At 46.6% G+C, this 20,232-nt stretch overlaps 1 protein-coding gene across 1 annotated transcript in view; it reads right to left on the bottom strand.

Moving 5' to 3' along the window:
- CCNY (cyclin Y) overlaps positions 1-17,269 on the bottom strand; it is a 127,656-nt gene extending 110,387 nt beyond the window's left edge. Inside the window, exon 1 of the mRNA XM_075419707.1 lies at positions 16,994-17,269. Within this exon, the coding sequence (XP_075275822.1) occupies positions 16,994-17,147 (154 nt within the window). The 5' untranslated portion in view covers positions 17,148-17,269. The remainder of the gene's footprint in view (positions 1-16,993) is intronic.
- Positions 17,270-20,232: the final 2,963 nt, after the last annotated feature.

The following is a 20,232-nucleotide window of genomic DNA, read 5'->3' as shown; positions in this document are numbered from 1 at the left end:
TTTAAATACACTTTCACAGAGAAAATATTTGAGAAATATTTATCTCCTTTGCTAAAACACACATTGGGGTTGAACAGGTGAGAAAGGATTTCCATAGCTCAAGGTTGCAACGACTATCAAAGCACCTATAAATTAAACTCCAAGTAGAGACACTGCTGAACTTCACTCAGAAACAAAACAGCAAGTCAAATGTACCATTTAATGCTAAGCTCATCTCCCACGGGAGCGCAAAGCTGCTGGTCTGGTCCCAGACACGACACGCGCCCCGCACACCAGCGTGCTCGGCAGGCGTCCGTCACAGCCCAGCAGCCAGCACCGCTGCCAGCCAGGACTGGGAGAAGGAAAAACTCCCACGCGAGCCACAAACTAAGGACCAAAACCCAGAAGGATAGCTAGTTTCTGACTGCAAACAGGAAAGTTATTTTTCACCTTCTTGTCTTTTCTTCCCCTAGAACAAACAGTAGAAGTCAAGACGACCTTCTGTACAGCATACAGAGCCCTGAAGAATTTGGCAAAATAAGTCTTTGGCTGTTATCAGCCCTATTTGATTTACATGTTCCTGGCAGAAACCGATGCCCCCATGGCTTCTACAGTCACACAGAACCACTCATTTTCTTGACAGAAAGGTTTTAGTTGTGGAGTTTTTTATATATACATACATATACACACACAAAAAAAAAACCCACAATGAAAACCAAATCTATTGCACAAAACTTACAGTATTATTTTACTTTCAAGGAAGTAATTTTACTACAAGTACTAGATTAACTTTTTACTTGGTCTAAACTGGCAGAAAACCTCTCAATTTCCTTTTTTACAGTCCTCGGAAAACTGACACAGCCCAAAGGAACTCCCAAAACTTGGATTTGACTTTAAGAGCCGCCTCAATACATCACCTTGGAAAATTAAGAGATAAATTCTCTTAAATGTAATTTCACTGAGTTAAGTTTATTTACAACAGATTAGTATTTAATCCTAAGCGAGTTTTACAGCTGAGAGAAGGGTATTTAACCAAGTAATAGACAGACACTGAAATTCCTGCTACAGTCTGCAGTACCAATGAACAAAACAGTATTTCCCTACCCATTCACCATATGTCTTCTAATGTGTTTCAAGGGCTTTTAATTCCCTCACAAATATTACTTGCTGACATGGAGATTGCTTTGCTTGAAAGATGCCTACTGTTATTTTTAATGTTAGCTCGCAGCATCAAGCTACTGCCTTTAAAAAGTAAAAATCTTTTATAATGAGGAAATAAAAGAATTTCCATTACAGAGAGAGGACATATATTAAAGTTAAAAATAAATTCTTTTCCTGAGTCAGGCACAATATTTGCAAGATTATTTAATATCCAAATCACCTTCAGCTTTCTCTGTAAATCTCATAAATCCTTTTTGTTTAATTCCATCTTTCTGGTAAACAGAGAGCTGAGGACATTTCTTCACTGCTGTCTGAGCTTGAAAACACAGTAAGTCACCCATTATTAATATATTATATTCACAAGTGCAGACATGAATACATAAAGAGTGTTGTTCATCACAAACTTCATTTGCAAGTAATTTCTGATTCTCCACTGTTTACCAGGTCATCCACCATGGAGATGATAATGATCCCTTTTAATCAAAGGAATGAAGCTAATGGAAATAATTAATGGTAACTACCAATGTATTAGCTATTTGTTTAAGATACATAGACACGTGCCTAGGGCTAACTCCTATATAGTATCATAGCAAAACTATGACTTTTCCTCCCATCTGTTTTAGGCTCTATTAAGAAAATACACTAAACACAAGTTTATTTATGGGATCAAAAAATGCTATCACGACCCAGTCCTGGATAATAACTTCAGCCAGTTAGGATAAGAAAGGTTACTTGTTGCAAAACAATAAACCCCGCCACAAAGGCATAAACAGAAGACAAAAGAGAAGAGAAGGAGCCCATGCAAATATAGTGGGTGAACAAAGAAACCAGGCCCAGACAGCAAGACAGACAGAGGTAATGCCATTTAGCAATAACACAAAACTGCTTTCACAAACCAAGTCTTAGTTTTTTCTCCAAACAATAAGTAAACATTGCCAGACTCTTACTTGAAAGATATTGCAGAGATCTTCCCAGAGATCAAACAGGCTTCTGGGTCAAATTATTTTCCAGATTAAAGCTACACATTACCAACTGTCTAGAAGACATCAACAATAAAACTTCATCAGCACATACTTTCTCTATTATTTTCTAACAGATACACAAAAAAAAAAAAGTACCTTAGTTACCTGAGGAAAGAGAACTGTAGCAAGCAGTAGGAAGTTAACAGGACTATTTATAAATCAGATGCGATAACCCCTCTCAGCAAGTGCTTTGCTGAACAGACAACTGAATGCTAAGCATCTTGCAAGAGCAAGCTCCATGTTCTCAATTATTTTAACAAGCGTTACTCTCACACAGGCCCTGTTTAGCAAACTTACCATACAACTTAACTGCAAGACATTGCAAACGTAAGCGCTTTACAGCTAGTGATGGACTTGAGTACACAGTTTACGTGCGCTGCTGAACTGCGGCTTCACAATATTGAATTCCATGCCGCTGCACCCCACCAGAGCGGTTGTATCAGGAGTTATCTTCCCCCCGTCCGGTTTGACAGGTTACCTTTACCAGCTTATTTCTGGTATACCTGCCGCAAAACCATTTTGCCTGGATGAAAAACAGAATTAAAATCCCCATGTAAGAACGGACTTTGGCTCAAGCAGTTCAGCACATTCTCTTGAGATCTAGCTGCCTCCACTAATTTTCGTCACGTAAGTAAGACAAGTCAAGTCGTCCAGCTACAGCAAGGCTTGGCAGGGTGCTGACTCAGCGTGCGGCGTTCCCTGCGGGTTTGATCAGCACAGGACGAGTAGCCTGAAGGAGCTGCTTGTGGAGATGATGGCGTGGCCAGCAAGTCGAGGACCAGAAGCGCTCCTGACCATTTCAGCAACTTTCTGCAGAATGTTTTTTCAGAGAAGACGCAGACAACAGGGCTGGAGAGCCCTTCTGACCCACAGAGCCACAAACTAAAGCCTTCACACAGACAAGAGCCACAGACTGACAAAACCAAGGGAAGGAAGAGTACCAGACCAGGAGATGAAAACCCCCTCCCGGTCCCACCGCGCCTGGCCGGACAGGGCTGGGCTGCTGGCGGAGCTGGACTCGCCAACCCAACCGTGACAGGCAGCATCCCTCCTCACCCCGCCGGCTTGCCAGGCAACCCCGGCCACGGCGGCCAGTCGCCAGTCCCAGCTACCGCCTCCGAGCTCATACCTCAGGCGTTCCCGCTCCCTTCACACAAGAAAGAACCTTTTTCAGCAACAGATCCTGCCTTTCAGTTAGGCAATGCCAAATTAATCAGATTTGAGTCCCCAAACAGAAACCAAGGAGATTCCTCATTTACATGAGCAAGGCAATGCAGAAATATGTACTTAGAAAAGATTTGCATACAGCTGGACACATTGAAGCGCAGGCAGCGTATCAATTACAGAGATGGTAATTACCAAGAAATTTCTTCCATGAATTGCAAATCTTAATCCTGCTACTAATTAAATCTCCTTTCAGCTTTTTATTTAGAAGAAAGCAGTGTAAATTCATTCCACTACTCTTTAAAAAAGAAAAAACATACACAACCTCAGAACCTATTTAAAGAATTACAACTCATGCGCTGCAGTTTATTTGTAATCCCAAACGTAATCCAGGACACGAACTCATCATAAAGCGCACATTTCCAAAAGTCATGAAGAAAATTAGAGAGATCAGAAAACATGTTCAGTGCTACTTAAAAGTCCAAAAGATAGAGGGGGAAATGCAGAAATCTCACCAGTATGTGGATAACTGTCACACAGATCTCAGAGAACAAGGATTGCTGCATGTTTCGCAGTCAAGCAAATAAAGACGAGAGAGGAAACCAGGAATGCGCAGCAAATGTTGAAACGCAAACATGATGTAACCGAAAACAGGGGTTTGAAATCAACACTGAGAGCTATGGTGCCACCCCGGCGTCGTCACACACCCTGCTCTAGAACGCGCTGCACATGATACGTGCTGCTCATCACTCAGAAAGCACAGCAACACATCGGGGGTCAAAGCAGAGGGGACGAGAGCGGAGACGGGACCTTCTTTGTGTTGTGGGCAGAAAAGGGCTGGGCTGAGGGGCACGGGCAGGAGGCAAGTAAGGCAAACTACGACAGAGATACACCAGAAAAAAAAAAAATGGAGAGGAGGTAAGGAGAGAAAAATCAGGCAATCTTGCTAAAGCTGCAGAGATGGAGGAGGGCAATGATCAAAAAGACATATATTTATCTTTCAGCTCAAAGCTAGTTTTAACTTTACACTAGCAACATGATGAAAAAGATAGAATAACATTTCACTTTAAAAATGCTGTTTTCCAAAACATTTGTTCAATATTAAATCTTAGGTACATAGATTCCATTGAAGAACACACACACAAAAAAACGTTTGTGGGGAGAGGCAGCCACGCAGCCCTGGCCCATAGCCCCAAGAAAGCCAGGAGGCCTGGCCTTCACTTCGGGAGCTTCCTGGAGCTCACAGATACCCCAAGGACAAACGCCATGCTGGGTTTACATCCCACCATTATCCAGCAACCCAGCAAGAGCTGAGGCCCTCAGCTAACCTCAGCCACCAGGAACAGAAGGAAGGGGAGACGAGAGCAGCGTGCCTGGGACCTCGCTCCACGTGTCTGTTCCACCACGCAGCGGCTTGGCCACAGCAAGCAGCAATCTTCCCTTCACATACGACGCCTGACAGAAGTCACAACCTCAAGAAGTACCATGCTTCACTTGAATAACCACTGTCTATAAGCCAGTAGTCATGCACTTTTTTTTTCTAGAGCATTGATATCCACGTGAACCTATTTTGAGATAATTCAGAAAAAAATCAGCAACAAAAGAACTACGGATATGCTCCCCTAAGATCTCTTCCCCTTTTCTATCCACCCCTATGCATAACTTCACTGCTGTTGAACTGTAAATTAAAATTCAAAAGTTAAAGCATGCAGTAAGGAGAAAAAGAAAGGGAAAAAAAAAACCAAACCCACACAACCAGATGTGTGAAAACGTAAAAGCAGTTGTTCAATTTAAGTTCAGGTTCTCATGCAGTAACATAAAGCTTCAGTGTTTGGATTGCATAAACTGTGATTCAAATACTTGTTATAAAAATAACTGCTTACTGTAATATTTTTTTTTAAATGTGCCTTGAGGTCAAGAGCTTACTTTTCACAAAACATTCATTTCCAGTTAAATTTAACTTGGCAATGTCCACTTGACTTAAATATCCATTTTGCCAAGGGGAAACAAGTTACTAGATGTAGAATCTACATCACTGCTTATAAATGGAATTTTAAATTTTTTTTTGTTTGCTTTAGCTTTCAAATGCAGTACTGGTCCATGAAACAACCAGTGAGATCTCACCTCCTGTGTATTATTTTCATCCCAGACTAGATCTCCAGCACCACCTCAGTTAGAGGAATCCTTCTCCTACCTAAACCCTCAAAAAAGCACACATACCTCTAAGGAAAATTACAGTTCCAATTTTTCTTTCTATGTCTGACACAGAGGCTGTATATTGTCAATGCAGTATACGAGACACTTACCATCCCAAATGAATTGTCCTAAAAGGAAGGAGGACATTTAGCAGCAGGAAGCCTGGTTTGAAAGCTTAAAACACAATGGCATTTCCAAACTCTTCACACCCTTCCCACCCCCAATGACCGACTGAACAAAACGCATGTGGATTTCTGCCAGGTAGGAACAGCCACAACAAAAAGCTTCGAGAACGAAGTGCCACCGAGAGCGACGCGTTCACAGGGCACGTCAGGTGGGACCGACACACAGCTTAGAGCAGAGGCATGCGCAAAAGATCTTGTCGTTCACTCCTGAAGCTGGATTTTATCTTGATGGTTATTTTAACGTCTGAACTCCAAATCTACTACGTATGACCACATAACAAGAAATACCAAAATACTAATCAGAAGAGAGCTCCTCTATCTCCGTTGCAGAATCCCTTTTCAGGAAACGTTCATTCCAAATGCAAATAAATCTATCATTGACTACTATTTAATATTAAAACCACTAGAATTTCAAACCATGTATCTGAACAACTATGTTAAGAGGTTAATTACATTCCCCATTTTAATAGCGATAATGGCAGAGAATTTCAAATCAAAGTAAGATCATCCTCCACAGACTTTACTGAATTTGGGGATACCATAAATTTAAAATCCTGGCTATAGCTGTAGTTGGCTGCAGTTGAAACTGTTAGCAACTAGAAATAAAAATCTCTCCAGTAAGAACTGAAACTATGGGTTTTTTCTAAGTACAGACACAGCAGAATAATGCACTGAATGGCTGGCAAAACATTCTGCAATAACTGGACTTACCATGATGAATTTTACTCCTGTTGATTTCAGTTATATAGTTTCATAAACTTAATTAATAAAACCAAAATGAGTCCTTTGAAGTCTTTCAAAATGAAAAAAAACCCAAAACACAAAGGTATCAGATTATAAAGATCCTGATTCATAACAGCTATGATACTATCTTACACGGGAGACTGCAATCCTATAATAACCAAACTAACCGTCTAGAAATAAAAAATTCTATTAGGATTATCCACATGTTCTCAATCGTAACTTTTTCTAACCTGTATTTCACACTGGTTATTTTAACAGAAGTCTTTGAGGAGGAGGCGGAGGAGGGAGTGGGGGACACACACTACAGCTTACTCAGTGTAAACTGTATATATGATGATGTGACACATAACTTTTTTTCAAGCTGGAAAAACAGATGAGATCTAAAACTCTGAACATGGGCCTAGGAATCAAGAGCTCTAATTAATTTCAAATGCTGAAAGACCTTCTTCAAGGTCTTTACATCACTTGCATCATTCTACAAAACAACACAGCTCACAAAGCAGTTGAGAGGTGTTATTACTGCTGGTAAAGCTCACTGACCACAGCCTGAACGGTTCCTTCAGCCAGGCAGGGAAGCATGTCCTGCCTTGTTCAGAACCAGCTGCAACGCCCAAACTTTGGATCTTCAGGTAACAGAATCCTCTTCCTTAGGAAATTCAGAAACAGATAAAGAAATCACAGCATATTTAGGTGTAAAACAGAACAACTGATAAATACTGAAAAGCCCCCTACAAGCAGGGAAGCGTCCCTACTGCCAGTCATTCCACCGACACTACCTCACGGATACGCACAATGCCGAAAGCAGCCCCTCCTCACAGAGCTCGCAGAGAAGCGAGAAAGCGTACGGCACTATTTCAAAACACCTTTGATGATCAAGCGTATCTCCCTTCTCATGCAGTATTACTTTCAGTATCTGAAATCAATGCATTCTTTCCAGGAACAAAGATGGTAGTAAGCTTCCTCATCAGTGGGAAGCGTTCAGTAAGATGTCATAACACAAATAACACCACAGCAACACAGAGGTACCATTTCCCAGAATGCTAATGTGTACAGACAAACTGCAAACCAGAAACAATTTTAAGCGTGCCAATAACCCACTAATTTTGCTCCAAATCTAGAGAAGGATCCCTGTACCACCAGTCTTGCATCTTCATTTAGTACCAGTGCACATCAGCATGACTTTCTGGGTAGCCCGGCTTCACAAAAACCTGGCGCGGTTACTACTTCCCCTTCATCTTCTGCAATAGTTCTGTCTCCTTACAATCCAACTTCTGCATTCAGGAATAACTCATCAATTCCCACTCTTAATGAAATACCAATACAGCAGCGAAAAGAAGCTTTTAAAATTTCAACACTGTCTCATACTGGTTTCAATATTGTTGACAGGAAATTTTTTCACTTCCCATCTGATATCTCCTGGATCTCAGCCACAGGTGTCTAAGAATCATATTGCATACAAAGAAACAAGCAAGCAAAAAGCCTGAGATACGATTTTTTTTTTTTAACCAAAGCTCAGTTTGTTTTTTTTAAAGAAAATTATGGATGGGTAGTCGAAGGCTGACTCTTCTCACAAAGAGAAAAGGGTATCACACTGGTGCCAGTGCAGACGCGCTTCCCCCCCAAGAACCAGAGGGGAGAAGAGTGGGGGAAATGGGACGTGAGGTGGGTGACAATCCACTTCTAATCTTAGGATTAGCTCTGCTCCATAAACTTGTCTTAGCATTCAAATGTCACAGTTTTCTGCAACACTTATAAAACAACAAAGATAAGTGCCACTCACAGTGACAAAAACATTGCTTTTACGGATAGATTTTGTTCAAACCATCGCTAGCTACAGAACAAGAGAACAACTTCTGCAGCGCAAACTGCTTCTGTGATGGCACAGCAAAGGTTCGTCAGTCAAATGGCTACAACGTCAGCCTGACTTCACAGAAACAGAATTATTCTGTGAAGAAAATACAGACAGAAGTAAATAACACCAGTTAATGGAAACGTACATTCTTGCCGATCTGAGAAACTTGTCTTAGCTGAATGACAGTAGGTCTAATAAATCCTTTAGAGTTCGCAGGCCCAAAATATTACACAAGTGATGAGAAAGGAAACAACAAAAAAAGAAAAAGGGAAGAAAAAAAAAAAAAAAGGATCTGATTAAATTCTCCAACCATCTTTCACTAGTGATTTCTCACTAGTGCCATAACCACAGCTCCATGGCCAGCTTCTAGACTAGCTGCGGACTAGTGTTCAGGACAATGCTGCTGCCACCAAGTTCTTTCTCCAGTTCTGGCTAACGAGCGCTCTGAATTCCAGCTGGTTCTCCCACAAGTGGCTCAAGAGCTGCTGATGCGCAGGCTGAACCCGCTGGGGGGGGGTGAGTTACGATGACATATGGGGTCTACACAGCTGGCAACAAAAAGTAGTTTAAGCTGAGCTCAGTTAAAACCACCTCTGAATTTTGGTCAACTTCTGCAAAAACTTTCAGCTTGGGAAATATGAAACAGTTCATTTCAGCAATGCCAGCATATTTACTTTTAAAGTTGGATTTTAAGGAGACAAAACTGTTACAGAAGATACAGAGGAGGTGCAACTACTCCAGTGAAGGCACCACCCAAGCATGCTGCTGGGAGTATTCTATCTAAATAACAAATTTTTGAATTTGAAAATTTTGTTAACATTTACTAGCTCTTCACATACATTTCAGAGATGCACGGCACTTTTGCACGATGAAGTAAAAAAGACCATTATTTACATCAACTAACAGATCTGAGCTCTAGTTACCCAGTTTCAAAGGAAAAATAAGGCAGCAGAAGTAATTCAAATTCATCTGCTTATGTTTTCAGTTTGTAAAGTGTACTTAATATTCTTGCATGACCCAAGGAAGATATTTAGAGTATGGCTGATCTGCAGCTGGCTGGCAGGACAAGGGCAGCTGTTACGCAGCACTAGGTCCTGCTCGCTTATTCCCCTGCCAACCGCAGGCTACATTACACAGAGCAGCTAGAAAAATGCATTTGCGGTGTCAGTCAGCTGCTGCGCGTGTGCAGCAAACGGCATCTCACGTGTTGCAGAAAATGGTGTCCCCACCATATGGGGGTGACAAATTTGCAGGGCTACTTTTGGGACCTGCTCATCTCATCTTGAGCAAGGCCTGAAGATGCAGTAAACACACCCTGACAGTCTGAAAAACCTGCAGTAAGCACATGAAATTAGGTAAAACAGCTACGACCGCACAGCAGAGAGGTTTTCATTCTTTTTAAATACATTATTCTTATGTACAGTAAAATCTAAGGAAAGAAAACTACCTCAAAATGCAGTAGTCCTTTCATTTTCAGAGACCTGTAATTTTAAGTCTTGTCATTCTGCTTCAAGTACCAATTTGCCCAGCCAAGACTGCTGATCTTGTGTAATTCACTTTCAAAGAAAATCTTAATCAGATGGCAGTCCACTAATAAAATTGCTTAGAAGTAGGTTCAAATACGATTAGTCTTGCATGTCTGCATCTGAAAGCTTCTACAGCTAAATATGAAATAATATGCACTTCATAAAGGGTGCACACGTAGTGATTTGATGTGAACAATGTGAAAGTGAGCTTTTAGGAAGGCTTTGTACAACATGACGGTGCCTCTGCGAAGCAGGGCACAGCACAGAACACACAGATGAAGCTGACAGTGGAAGAAAAAAAGCAACCCGAGAGGTCTGCAGCACGCAGCCCAGGACTCAGTCTAGTGATGGAGGCCACAGCAGGCTCTATTTTTAATTTTCTGGTGCACAAGATTGCAGTGGTACCTGCATGACCTCTGACCAATGCTTAGGCAGAAAACGCAGACAACAGTACTGAAAAGCATACAGATCACCTCCGTGCAAGAATTCCGGCTAAGGGAACAAGAAAATTTTTGAAAGAGGCTTTTCTGTAAACCAAACAGACTTTTTTGTTTTAAAGCAGGGCTATCCTTTTACGATCCAGGTGTCAGCAGGAATGTCTCTGTGCAGCATACTACATTTTTTAATTTGCTTCCCAATTGCTTATATCTTGATTTCTGTGAATGTAGGTCAGTCCCCTCACAACGTGCAACTCCTCATGCCCTAGCTCTTGAAAACACCAGTATTCTCTTTCAGCAAAATTTCATTAGGTATATGGGGCAGACAATTTAAAACTTTGCTGTATTTTGCTAAAATCTCATCATTCATATAAAACCCAGTACACAGACATACACAAATGCTAACTAATCTCATTTCAGAGACTCCCATATGCCAGTTCCAAGAAGGTGGAGAAAAAATACGTAAATGAACAAAATCAATGGCTTTTCAAAAAGCAGTCCATTCTTAGGAGGCTGTGCATTATGCAGCAAAAATTAACATGACTGGCCCATCATGAAAAGGGCTGGAGAGGTTTATCAGCGATGCACAGTGGCACAGGGTGACATTATCTGAGCTAGCAATGAAAAATGACCTAGTGACATTAGCAGGAGTCTACAACGGTGGGGAGTCAGTGGAGGGAGACAGGAGAGGTGCTAACCATTAAGCTGATCATGTCTTTCCTTCAAATGGCCTAGGCACTCTCCATCTAGTCTCTTGGTTTTTTTTGGCCTCATCTGGAGTACTCTGTCCAGTTCTGGGCTCCCCAGTTCAAGAAAGATGAAGAGCTACTGGAGAGAGTCCAGCAGAGGGTTACAAGGATGGTGAGGGGAGTGGAGCATCTCTCCTACGAGGAGAGGCTGAGGGAGCTGGGCTTGTTCAGCCTGAAGAAGAGAAGGCTGCGAGGCGACCTAATATATACTTACAAATATCTGAAGGGTGGGTGTCAGGAGGATGGGGCCAGACTCTTTTCAGTGGTGCCCAGTGGCAGGACAGGGGGCAACGGGCACAAACTGAAGCACAGGAAGTTCCGTCTGAACAGGAGGAAGAACTTCTTCCCTCTGAGGGTGACAGAGCCCTGGAACAGGCTGCCCAGGGAGGTTGTGGAGTCTCCTTCTCTGGAGATATTCAAGACCCACCTGGACAAGGTCCTCTGCAGCCTACTGTAGGTGACCCCGCTTTGGCAGGGGGGTTGGACTAGATGACCCACAGAGGTCCCTTCCAACCCCTACCATTCTGTGATTCTGTTTCAAGAGCAGCCTTTTAGCCCATTTCATTATAGAGTACCAGCTTTGCTTCATGCCATCGTATTTGTGATGGAGGGGGCAAAAATATCCCCTTTGCCCCCTCCCTACACCTCCATACTCAAAAACCTTACTACAGAAATCATGCTTCAAACAGAGAAATCACATCTGAGCACGTCAGCACACGCTGCGTTTTCACAAGCTGAACCAACACTGGGTCTGACTGCGTGACGTGCTGACGTAAAGAAAGAGCGGAGGCTAGGATACGGTCAGTCTGGCTGGCCAGGATTTAAACAACGCGTACACCAGGATGTTTACACGGCTTGCACAGACACCACTCTATACGCAAATGAGATACAGAATCTGATACATTCAGGTTTCTACCATTTTCACTTATTGATGTCATTAGCACTGCTGTACAAAAATGTCTTGATGGCAGAGAGAGCTAGGAAGCAGCAAGTCTTGAATCCACTGCCATAACTTTCTTCAAGTAAATTTTTAAATGTGAAGCACTGAAAAATGTTGAAGCTCCCTCTTAACAATAAATCATCACAAAAGGATGGTAACCTCTGTACATTACAATTATCCTCTTGCTCTTTCTAAAACAAAAAAAAACAGAACTAAAAATCTGTTAGGTGTTCTTTGCTATCATTAGCCTGTAAAAAAAATACTAAAAAAAGCATTCTGGTGACTGCACAATATTCAGGGAGGCAATTTTGCACATGTGGATTCTTACAGAAGTCTGTAACCTTCTCAGAAATTTTGTGACAAAAAAAAATAAAAGAAAAAAAAAAAGAAAGAAATCCACTTTATCACACTCCAGAATACTTAAATTTGATATATTCCTCCTAATCAAACCTCTTTCAAAATGCCCTTCTCTTTCAGATACCACTTCATAAACAGTTGGGAGATATTCCAGAAATTGAGATTTTCTAACAAGGTACCACTGACGTAATTTTACCTAAAATATTGCTATAAAACCCATTCCTGGGGAAGCAGAACTCCTCCGTTTTTTGAAAAACTACTACTCAACTATGTATTGTACTTGAATTATAGGAGACAATTCAAAGGCATAATCTTGCAGGCAGATTTGACAAGTATTTCCTTATGAAGTATATGAGACTGGCAAACGTCAAACAGTTCCACAAGTATTAAAACTTCCAGTTAAATCGCTCTTCAAGGTTTGCCATCCCTCCCTTTCTTTCTTTCTCCCTCTCATACTGCCAAAAACAGGGCTTACAACAGCAAAAACCACTCACCTCTCTTAAAAGCTTAAACAGCCCACAGCTGATTTAAGGGTTCTAAAACTCCTTGTTTTATTCAAGCAGCTTTACCCACTCCAAAATATAAAATGTTTCACAAATTTCCATAAATATGAGCATGAAAGCAACTTCCACACGAAACAGATGAACTCAGACACTGCACGCCACCTGGACACTCACAAGTCTATGGGGCTGGATAGGATCCACCCAAGGGTGCTGAGGGAACTGGCGGAGGAGCTGGCCAAGGCACTCTCCATCATCTATCAGCAGTCCTGGCTAACAGGGGAGGTCCCAGATGGCTGGATGATCGCCAGAGTAACATCCATCTACAAGAAGGGCCAGAAGGAGGACCCCGAGAACTACAGGCCTGTCCGCCTGACCTCGGTGTCAGGCAAGATTATGGCACGATTCATCCTGAGTGCGCTCACGGGGCATGTGAAGGACAACCAGGGAATCGGGTCCACCCAGTGTGGGTTCATGAAAGGCAGGTCCTGCTTGACCAATCTGATCTCCTTCTGTGACCAGGTGACCCGCCTAGTGGATGAGGGAAAGGCTGTGGATGTTGTCTACCTGGACTTCAGTAAGGCCTTTGACACCATTCCCCACAGCATCCTCCTGGAGAAACTAGCTGCCCGTGGTTTGGATGGGTGTACTCTTCACTGGATTAAGAACTGGCTGAATGGCCGAGCCCAAAGAGTGGTGGTGAATGGAGTTAAACCCAGCTGGTGGCTGGTGGTGAGTGGTGTCCCCCAGGGCTCAGTTTTGGGTCCAGTCTTAACATCTTTATCAGTGATCTTGGATGAGGGGATTGAGTGCTCCCTCAGTAAGTCTGCAGATGACACCAAGCTGGGGGGCAGTGTCAATCTGCTCAAGGGTAGGCAGGCTCTGCAGAGGGATCCGAACAGGCTGGATCGATGGGCCCAGGCCAACTGTATGAGTTTTGACAAGGCCAAGTGCCGGGTCCTGCACTTTGGTCACAACAACCCCATGCAACGCCACAGGCTTAGGGAGGAGTGGCTGGAAAGCTGCCCGAAGGAAAAGGACCTTGGGGTGTTGGTCGACAGCCAGCTGAACATGAGCCAGCAGTGTGCCCAGGTGGCCAAAAAGGCCAATGGCATCCTGGCTTGTCTCAGGAACAGTGTGGCCACCAGGAGTAGGGAGGTGATTGTGCCCCTGTACTCGGCCTTGGTGAGGCTGCACCTCGAGCACTGTGCTCAGTTTTGGGCCCCTCACTACAAGAAGGACATTGAGGTGCTGGAGTGTGTCCAGAGCAGGGCAATGAGGCTGGTGAGGGGTCTAGAGAACAAGTCTTATGAGGAGAGGCTGAGGGAACTGGGGCTGCTTAGTCTGCAGAAGAGGAGCCTGAGGGGGGACCTTATTGCTCTCTACAACTACCTGAAAGGAGGCTGTAGTGAGGCAGGCGTTGGTCTCTTCTCCCAGGTAACTCGCGCTAGGATGAGAGGCGATCGCCTCAAGCTCCGTCAGGGGAGGTTTAGATTAGATATCAGGAAAAGTTTCTTCACTGAAAGAGTGGTCAGACATTGCAACAGGCTGCCCAGGGAGGTGGTTGAGTCCCTCCATCCCTGGAGATGTTTAAAACAACGTGTAGATGTGATGGTTTAATAGGAATGGTGGTGTTGGGTGGATGGTTGGACCCGATCTTAGAGGTCTTTTTCAACCTATGATTCTATGATTTGTCACAGACCCTGAAAGTACCACCCACAAGGTAAACACTTGCTAGGGACATGAATTTGCACTTGGAGAGCCTGACTGCCACTGCCACACATTCCAAGCCAGACAGAAGGGCTGCCACTTGAAGAACAGCCAGAAATGTGAATCTGAAGCATCAAAAAAGTTTCCTTTCTGTGCATCAGTCTTTGTCCCCACTTTTTTTTTTAAAGTACATTTGGGAACACTACCAATTTAAGAAACTCTGAAATACTTTATGACTTGCAGGAATACTAAGGAATCAACATCCAGCATTTTCTCTTCATGACACTGATAACGAGACTATTGCTCTCTCGTAATTGTAAGAAGGTAAAAATATTATCAGCGTTCTTTTCCCACTCCAGTGTCTCACCTGTAAACATCTGTATGCCATATAACTTTGAACAATATAACAAGAAAAATACAATAGCTATTCGAATAGAAAATCAAACTTCAGGAACACAGTATCATCTCATTACATTTAGCAGTCAGTCTGCCGCCTTTAACCAAAAGGCCTTCAGTGAGTCTGACTCCAGGGTAGCAGACCCACCACAAAGCACACTTCAAAAAGCTGCTTCACCCAAAGTATCTCCAGGTGTTCACTGCGTATAGACATTTATTGTCCATCAGTCTCCTCAGCGAAAACTTCTTTCTCAGACTCCACCTGTAAAAAGGGGCAGGACCAAAGTAAGGCACAAAAAGGAAACCCAAAATCGTCTGCTCTTTTTCAGAATTAAAGGTGGCCTGCTCTTTTGAAAATGTGACATTGCAATGACAATAGTTCCAGATCAAAATCAACAAAATTTAAACATAAATAATATAAAAGGTATTTTCTGCGTTTTAACAACAGGTTTCAACTCCAGGCGTGAAACATGCCAATAGTTTAAAGGAGAAGAGAGACAGAATACACATGTTACTTGATCCAACAAACAGAACAACTAACGAATAAAGATTATCTATTGGAAGGAACTACAAATATGCAGGCAGCTATCGGCATTACACGCACATTTTAATGAGCAGACATGCACTTGCTGTTTCCATCTAAGCTCTTCTTCACAGTCAGAAAAAAAACCCACACATCAAGAACAAGGCACAAAACCCACACATCTCTGACCCCAGACTTGACTGCGGACTGTGTTGGTGTAGATGGAGAAATCCGTACCATCAGAGCGCGCTGCATGCCGCTACGCTGGACAACACTGGCGTTGGAAGAATTAATCATTCACAGATCAACAATCAGTTCTTTCATCTCCCTGGCTTTCTCAGACCAGACCATTATGTATTTTTTTCCACCTACCAATCCTGTTACACCCCAATTTTTCAGCTGCACGCAGCAAAGATGCCTGAAAAACATCCGTATTTCCAGGGCAGAGCAGAGCAGCGGAGCTCCGCTGGACGGGACCCGCAGCAGGCTGACCAAGCGAAGCGCGCTGTTGAGGGCCGTGCCCAGCCGCCTCTCACACGCCCACAGGTTGGGGCATCGAGCTCCGCTGCGGGAAGCCTGTTCCAGCGTTCCACCACCCGCGCCGTAAAGAAATGCTTCCTCACGTCCAGAATGAACGCATCTCATTAAAAGAAGTGATCTTCACCGGGGAGGGAACCTACCTGCTTCTATGGCCTTCGAAGCTTCCCCAGCAGCAAGAGCTGACTTACCATAAAACTCTGTAGTAAAATCACCATCGAATAAGCCATGAAAAAAATGTGGAAGGCAAACTGCAGCGCACCAAAGTCCCTCTTCCTGGCTTCCTACCAAAGGCGGTTCTTGCAAACCAACCCACGAGACAGCCGACCTTTTACCAACTAAAGTTTTAGGACCAAATACTCCAGCTAATCGAAAACCAAATTATGCATATACATTAAGCCACGTCTTTAAAATTAAGCTGCACCGATTATCCGAAACCGCAGCGGGTTCGGCCATCACGGCGCCAAGGGGGAGGCGGCTCTCCCGAGCTCGGCCGGGCCGCGGGAGCAGGGGGCCCGCCCGGCGCCGAGCCCCCCCGCCGCCGCCCGCGGGAGGCCCCGGCACAGAGGGCGGCCGCGGCTCCGCTCCCACCGCCGGCCGCGCCTGTCCTCCGCGCTCCCGCCCCGCAGAGCCCCGCCGACTGACTGACTGACCGACAGCCCGCGGGTGACACCACCGCGCTGCCCGGCCCCGGGAGCGCCCGCCGGAGCCGGCCGGGTGCCAGCGAGGCCGCCCCGGAGGGAGCCGGGGCCGGGCGCGCAGCGCTGCGCCGCGGAGGGGGACGCGGGGCTGGGGGGGCCGGCGCTGCCCAGCCCTCGCGGGAAGGGCCCCGCACACCTCGCCCCGGCGGCCACACCCCACGCAGGGGCACCGCGGCCGCACGGCGAGCCCCCCGGGGGCTCGGGGACCGCAGCCGGGCGGCGGCGGCGCGCAGGGGCAGGGGGGACCGGCCCCGCCGCGGGGAGGGGAAGGGGAAGGGAAGCGGGGGCGCCCCGGGCCGCCCGCCCGCCCTCACCGTCGATGTTCTCCCGGTCGCTGATGTGCTGCAGGTTGCAGCCCGTGTCCTCCCGGCTCAGCTCGGCCTCGGGGCGGTAGGACTCCAGCCGGGAGTGCGCATTCCGGCGCAGCTTGGGGCTGGAGGAGACGCAGCAGGAGGTGGTGTTCCCCATCCTCTCGGCCCGGCCCCGGCTCGGGAGGCGGCGAGGGGCGGCGGGTCAGCGGCGGCGGCGGGCGGCCATGGGCAGCGGCGGAGACGCGGGGGAGAGGCGGCGGCTGCTGCGGCGCCGGGCGGCTGCACTCGCCGGCGGGCTCCCGCGGCGGCTCATCGGCGGCGGCCCCGCAGCGCAGCGCAGCGCAGCGCGGCCGGCCGCCCCGGGCTGCGGCGGCTAAGCCCTCCTCCGCGGGCGGGCGGCGCGGGGCCCGCCGAAGCACAGCCCCATCCTCCCCCGCCCCGCGCCGCAGCCCCCGCCGCAGCCGCAGCGGCAGCAGCAGCCGCCCCGGGCGGCCCCCGCGAAGCGGTTCCGGTTCAGGCGGGCGGGAACGCCCCCCGCCGGGCGGGCGGCCCCGACGACTCCCCTCGCCCCCGCCGGGGCCCGGGCGGGCAGCGGGTGGTGCTGGCCCGTGCTCTTTTGTTCCCGAGGGCGGGAGTCCCTGGCGAGCTCGCTGTGCGCAGCCCCCGGGGGGGGGCCGTGCCGTGCCGTGCCCCCGCGCCGCGCTCTCCCCGTCCCCGGGACTTCCCCCCTCAAACTCCCCCGTTGCGGCGCGGTGCGGCGCTTGCCGCGGGGACGGGGCGCGGTGCTCGTCGGGCGCGGTGAGGCCGCTGCGGCCCGAGCCGTGCGGTGCCCGGCGGCGGGCCGAGCCACGGCAGCGGGGCGGTCGCGGGGGTCGCCCGGTGGCGGAAAGCGCGCGCGTGCGTTCGCGAGACAGGCTGAGACCCGCAGCCCCTTGCGGGAACCATCGCCCCGTGCTCTGCCCCGTGTCCCCTGGGCGTTGGGGTTCCCGCGGGGCCCGCGCGAGTCGGGCCGTCACGTGACGGACTCCCAAGTTTCCATTCTTGCGGTTCTTTCAGGTCACACGTTGCAAAGAAAAAATAATTTTTAACTTTCAGCTGTCTTTCACAGAATCACAGAATGCTCGGGGTTGGAAGGGACCTCTGTGGGTCATCCAGTCCAACCCCCCTGCCCAAGCAGGGTCACCTACAGCAGGCTGCACAGGACCTTGTCCAGGCGGGTCTTGAATATCTCCGGAGAAGGAGACTCCACAACCTCCCTGGGCAGCCTGTTCAAACTACTGGAGAGAGTCCAGCAGAGGGCTACAAGGATGATGAGGGGACTGGAACATCTCTCCTACGAGGAGAGGCTGAGGGAGCTGAGCTTGTTCAGCCTGGAGAAGAGAAGGCTGTGAGGGGACCTAATAAATGCTTATAAATATCTGAAGGGTGGGTGTCAGGAGGATGGGGCCAGACTCTTTTCAGTGGTGCCCAGCGACAGGACAAGGGGCAACGGGCACAAACTGAAGCACAGGAAGTTCCATCTGAACATGAGGAGGAACTTCTTCCCTCTGAGGGTGACAGAGCCCTGGAACAGGCTGCCCAGAGGTGTTGTGGAGTCTCCTTCTCTGGAGATATTCAAGACCCGCCTGGACAAGGTCCTGTGCAGCCTGCTGTAGGTGACCCTGCTTCGGCATGGGGGTTGGACTAGATGATCCCCAGAGGTCCCTTCCAGCCCCTGGCATTCTGTGATTCTGTGACGCTTACCCATTTCTGGCCTTTCTGACCTGTGGTCTCCCAGCACGACCACTCCCGGGGCGCCAGGGCTGTTGTCTACCACATTCTTGGGTAATGTTAACTGGGAAGGCCTTGCCTGGCCTTGCTGTACCAATCCAACTAAATTTTTTAGGCATGCAGCAAACGTTTCATAACCCCTAATTATTTAGATACTTTTTAACAGCTCTAAATCCATTGTAGCAAATCCTTAGTCAAACCTTGCAATTTATACATACTCTGCGATTTTCATAAGCAGTGAAAAAACAGGCAGTGACATAACGGTGGAGATGGGTCAACGGCAAAATCTGCTTCTCTAAGCGGATACGCAGAGCTTAAAAAGACAAATTTTCTTCATTAAAAAGGATTGATTTAAACTTTGGCCTATATTTAAAACATACTCAAAAAATAAACATTTAAAATGTTTTGAAATGTAAAGTATTCAAAACTTGTGATCGTCAGTTGCGACCATGTAATCACTGTGTCGCTACCTATTTTCTTACTTGCAGCCTTTTGTTCTGGATTTTTCGTACACCTTTATTCCGCCTCCTTTCACCCGAAGAGCTTGCTGAAGTACGTTGTGATGACAAAGGTGCTACAAGATATGTCTGAAGACAAATATTCCTGAAGTAAGAGGAATGCTGCTCTAGGGTAATGGTGTCCTGCTGGTCTCTAAGAGCTGAGGAAAATGCACGGGTGGAATGCCCGTCAGGAAAGCATATTTGGTTTTCAATTAGGGTCCCTTCATTTCAGCTGTGCCAAGCGCATGATGCAGATGTCGTTGTGCTGTCTGAGAAATGTTGGTACAGTAAAGCACGAACAGTTCGCTGCACCTGGCTGACTTGCTCAGATGCCATGTGTGTGGCAAAAAGAGCTTTTGTGTCTTTCTTCCGTGAGAGACCGTTCTGTTCTCGAGGTTCAAGCTTGTGTGTTTTGAGGAGTTTGCCCTCCTGAGCGGCTGCATGCGTCAGCTGAGGAACGCCATAAAGCTCCGCAGGCTAAGGCCAAGCCTTTCGAGATTGGTCAGCGCTGAGGTACCTCTGTTGACAGAGGGCTTGTTCCTGCAGAAAGAGTTTTTTAAATCTGTAGCATCACCACTATACGGAGTACAATGGATTTTAATAGGCTAAATATTAATGATGTGACCCATTCAATTTTGTGCTCGAAATCTTCCTGGGTCATTGTCAAAAAATCTGAGTGATTCAAACCAGCAGAAGTAGGCCACTGTTTTGCTTAGAGAAGTTTTAGATCTATTTTGAGTAGATAAAAATGATAAATATTGTTTAATCCAAACCTACTTCCTGCTTGCAAACCAAACAATATGGGAAGCACAGTTTAAAAAAATTCCTGAAGGTAAATGATTGGTGACACCCAGATCTTTTGATTCTGCTTGTCTTTCAGATACAGCCGGAGAAATTTGTCCCCCAATACCTTCCCCACATCGCCATCTAATGTCAGGTGAGAGTCCTGCCCACCCGCAGCTGGGGCTCTGG

The sequence above is a fragment of the Opisthocomus hoazin genome, chromosome 4 (genome assembly GCF_030867145.1).
Source record: "Opisthocomus hoazin isolate bOpiHoa1 chromosome 4, bOpiHoa1.hap1, whole genome shotgun sequence".
NCBI classification, from domain to species: Eukaryota; Metazoa; Chordata; class Aves; order Opisthocomiformes; family Opisthocomidae; genus Opisthocomus; species Opisthocomus hoazin.
This window is presented reverse-complemented; position numbering and strand designations above follow the sequence as displayed.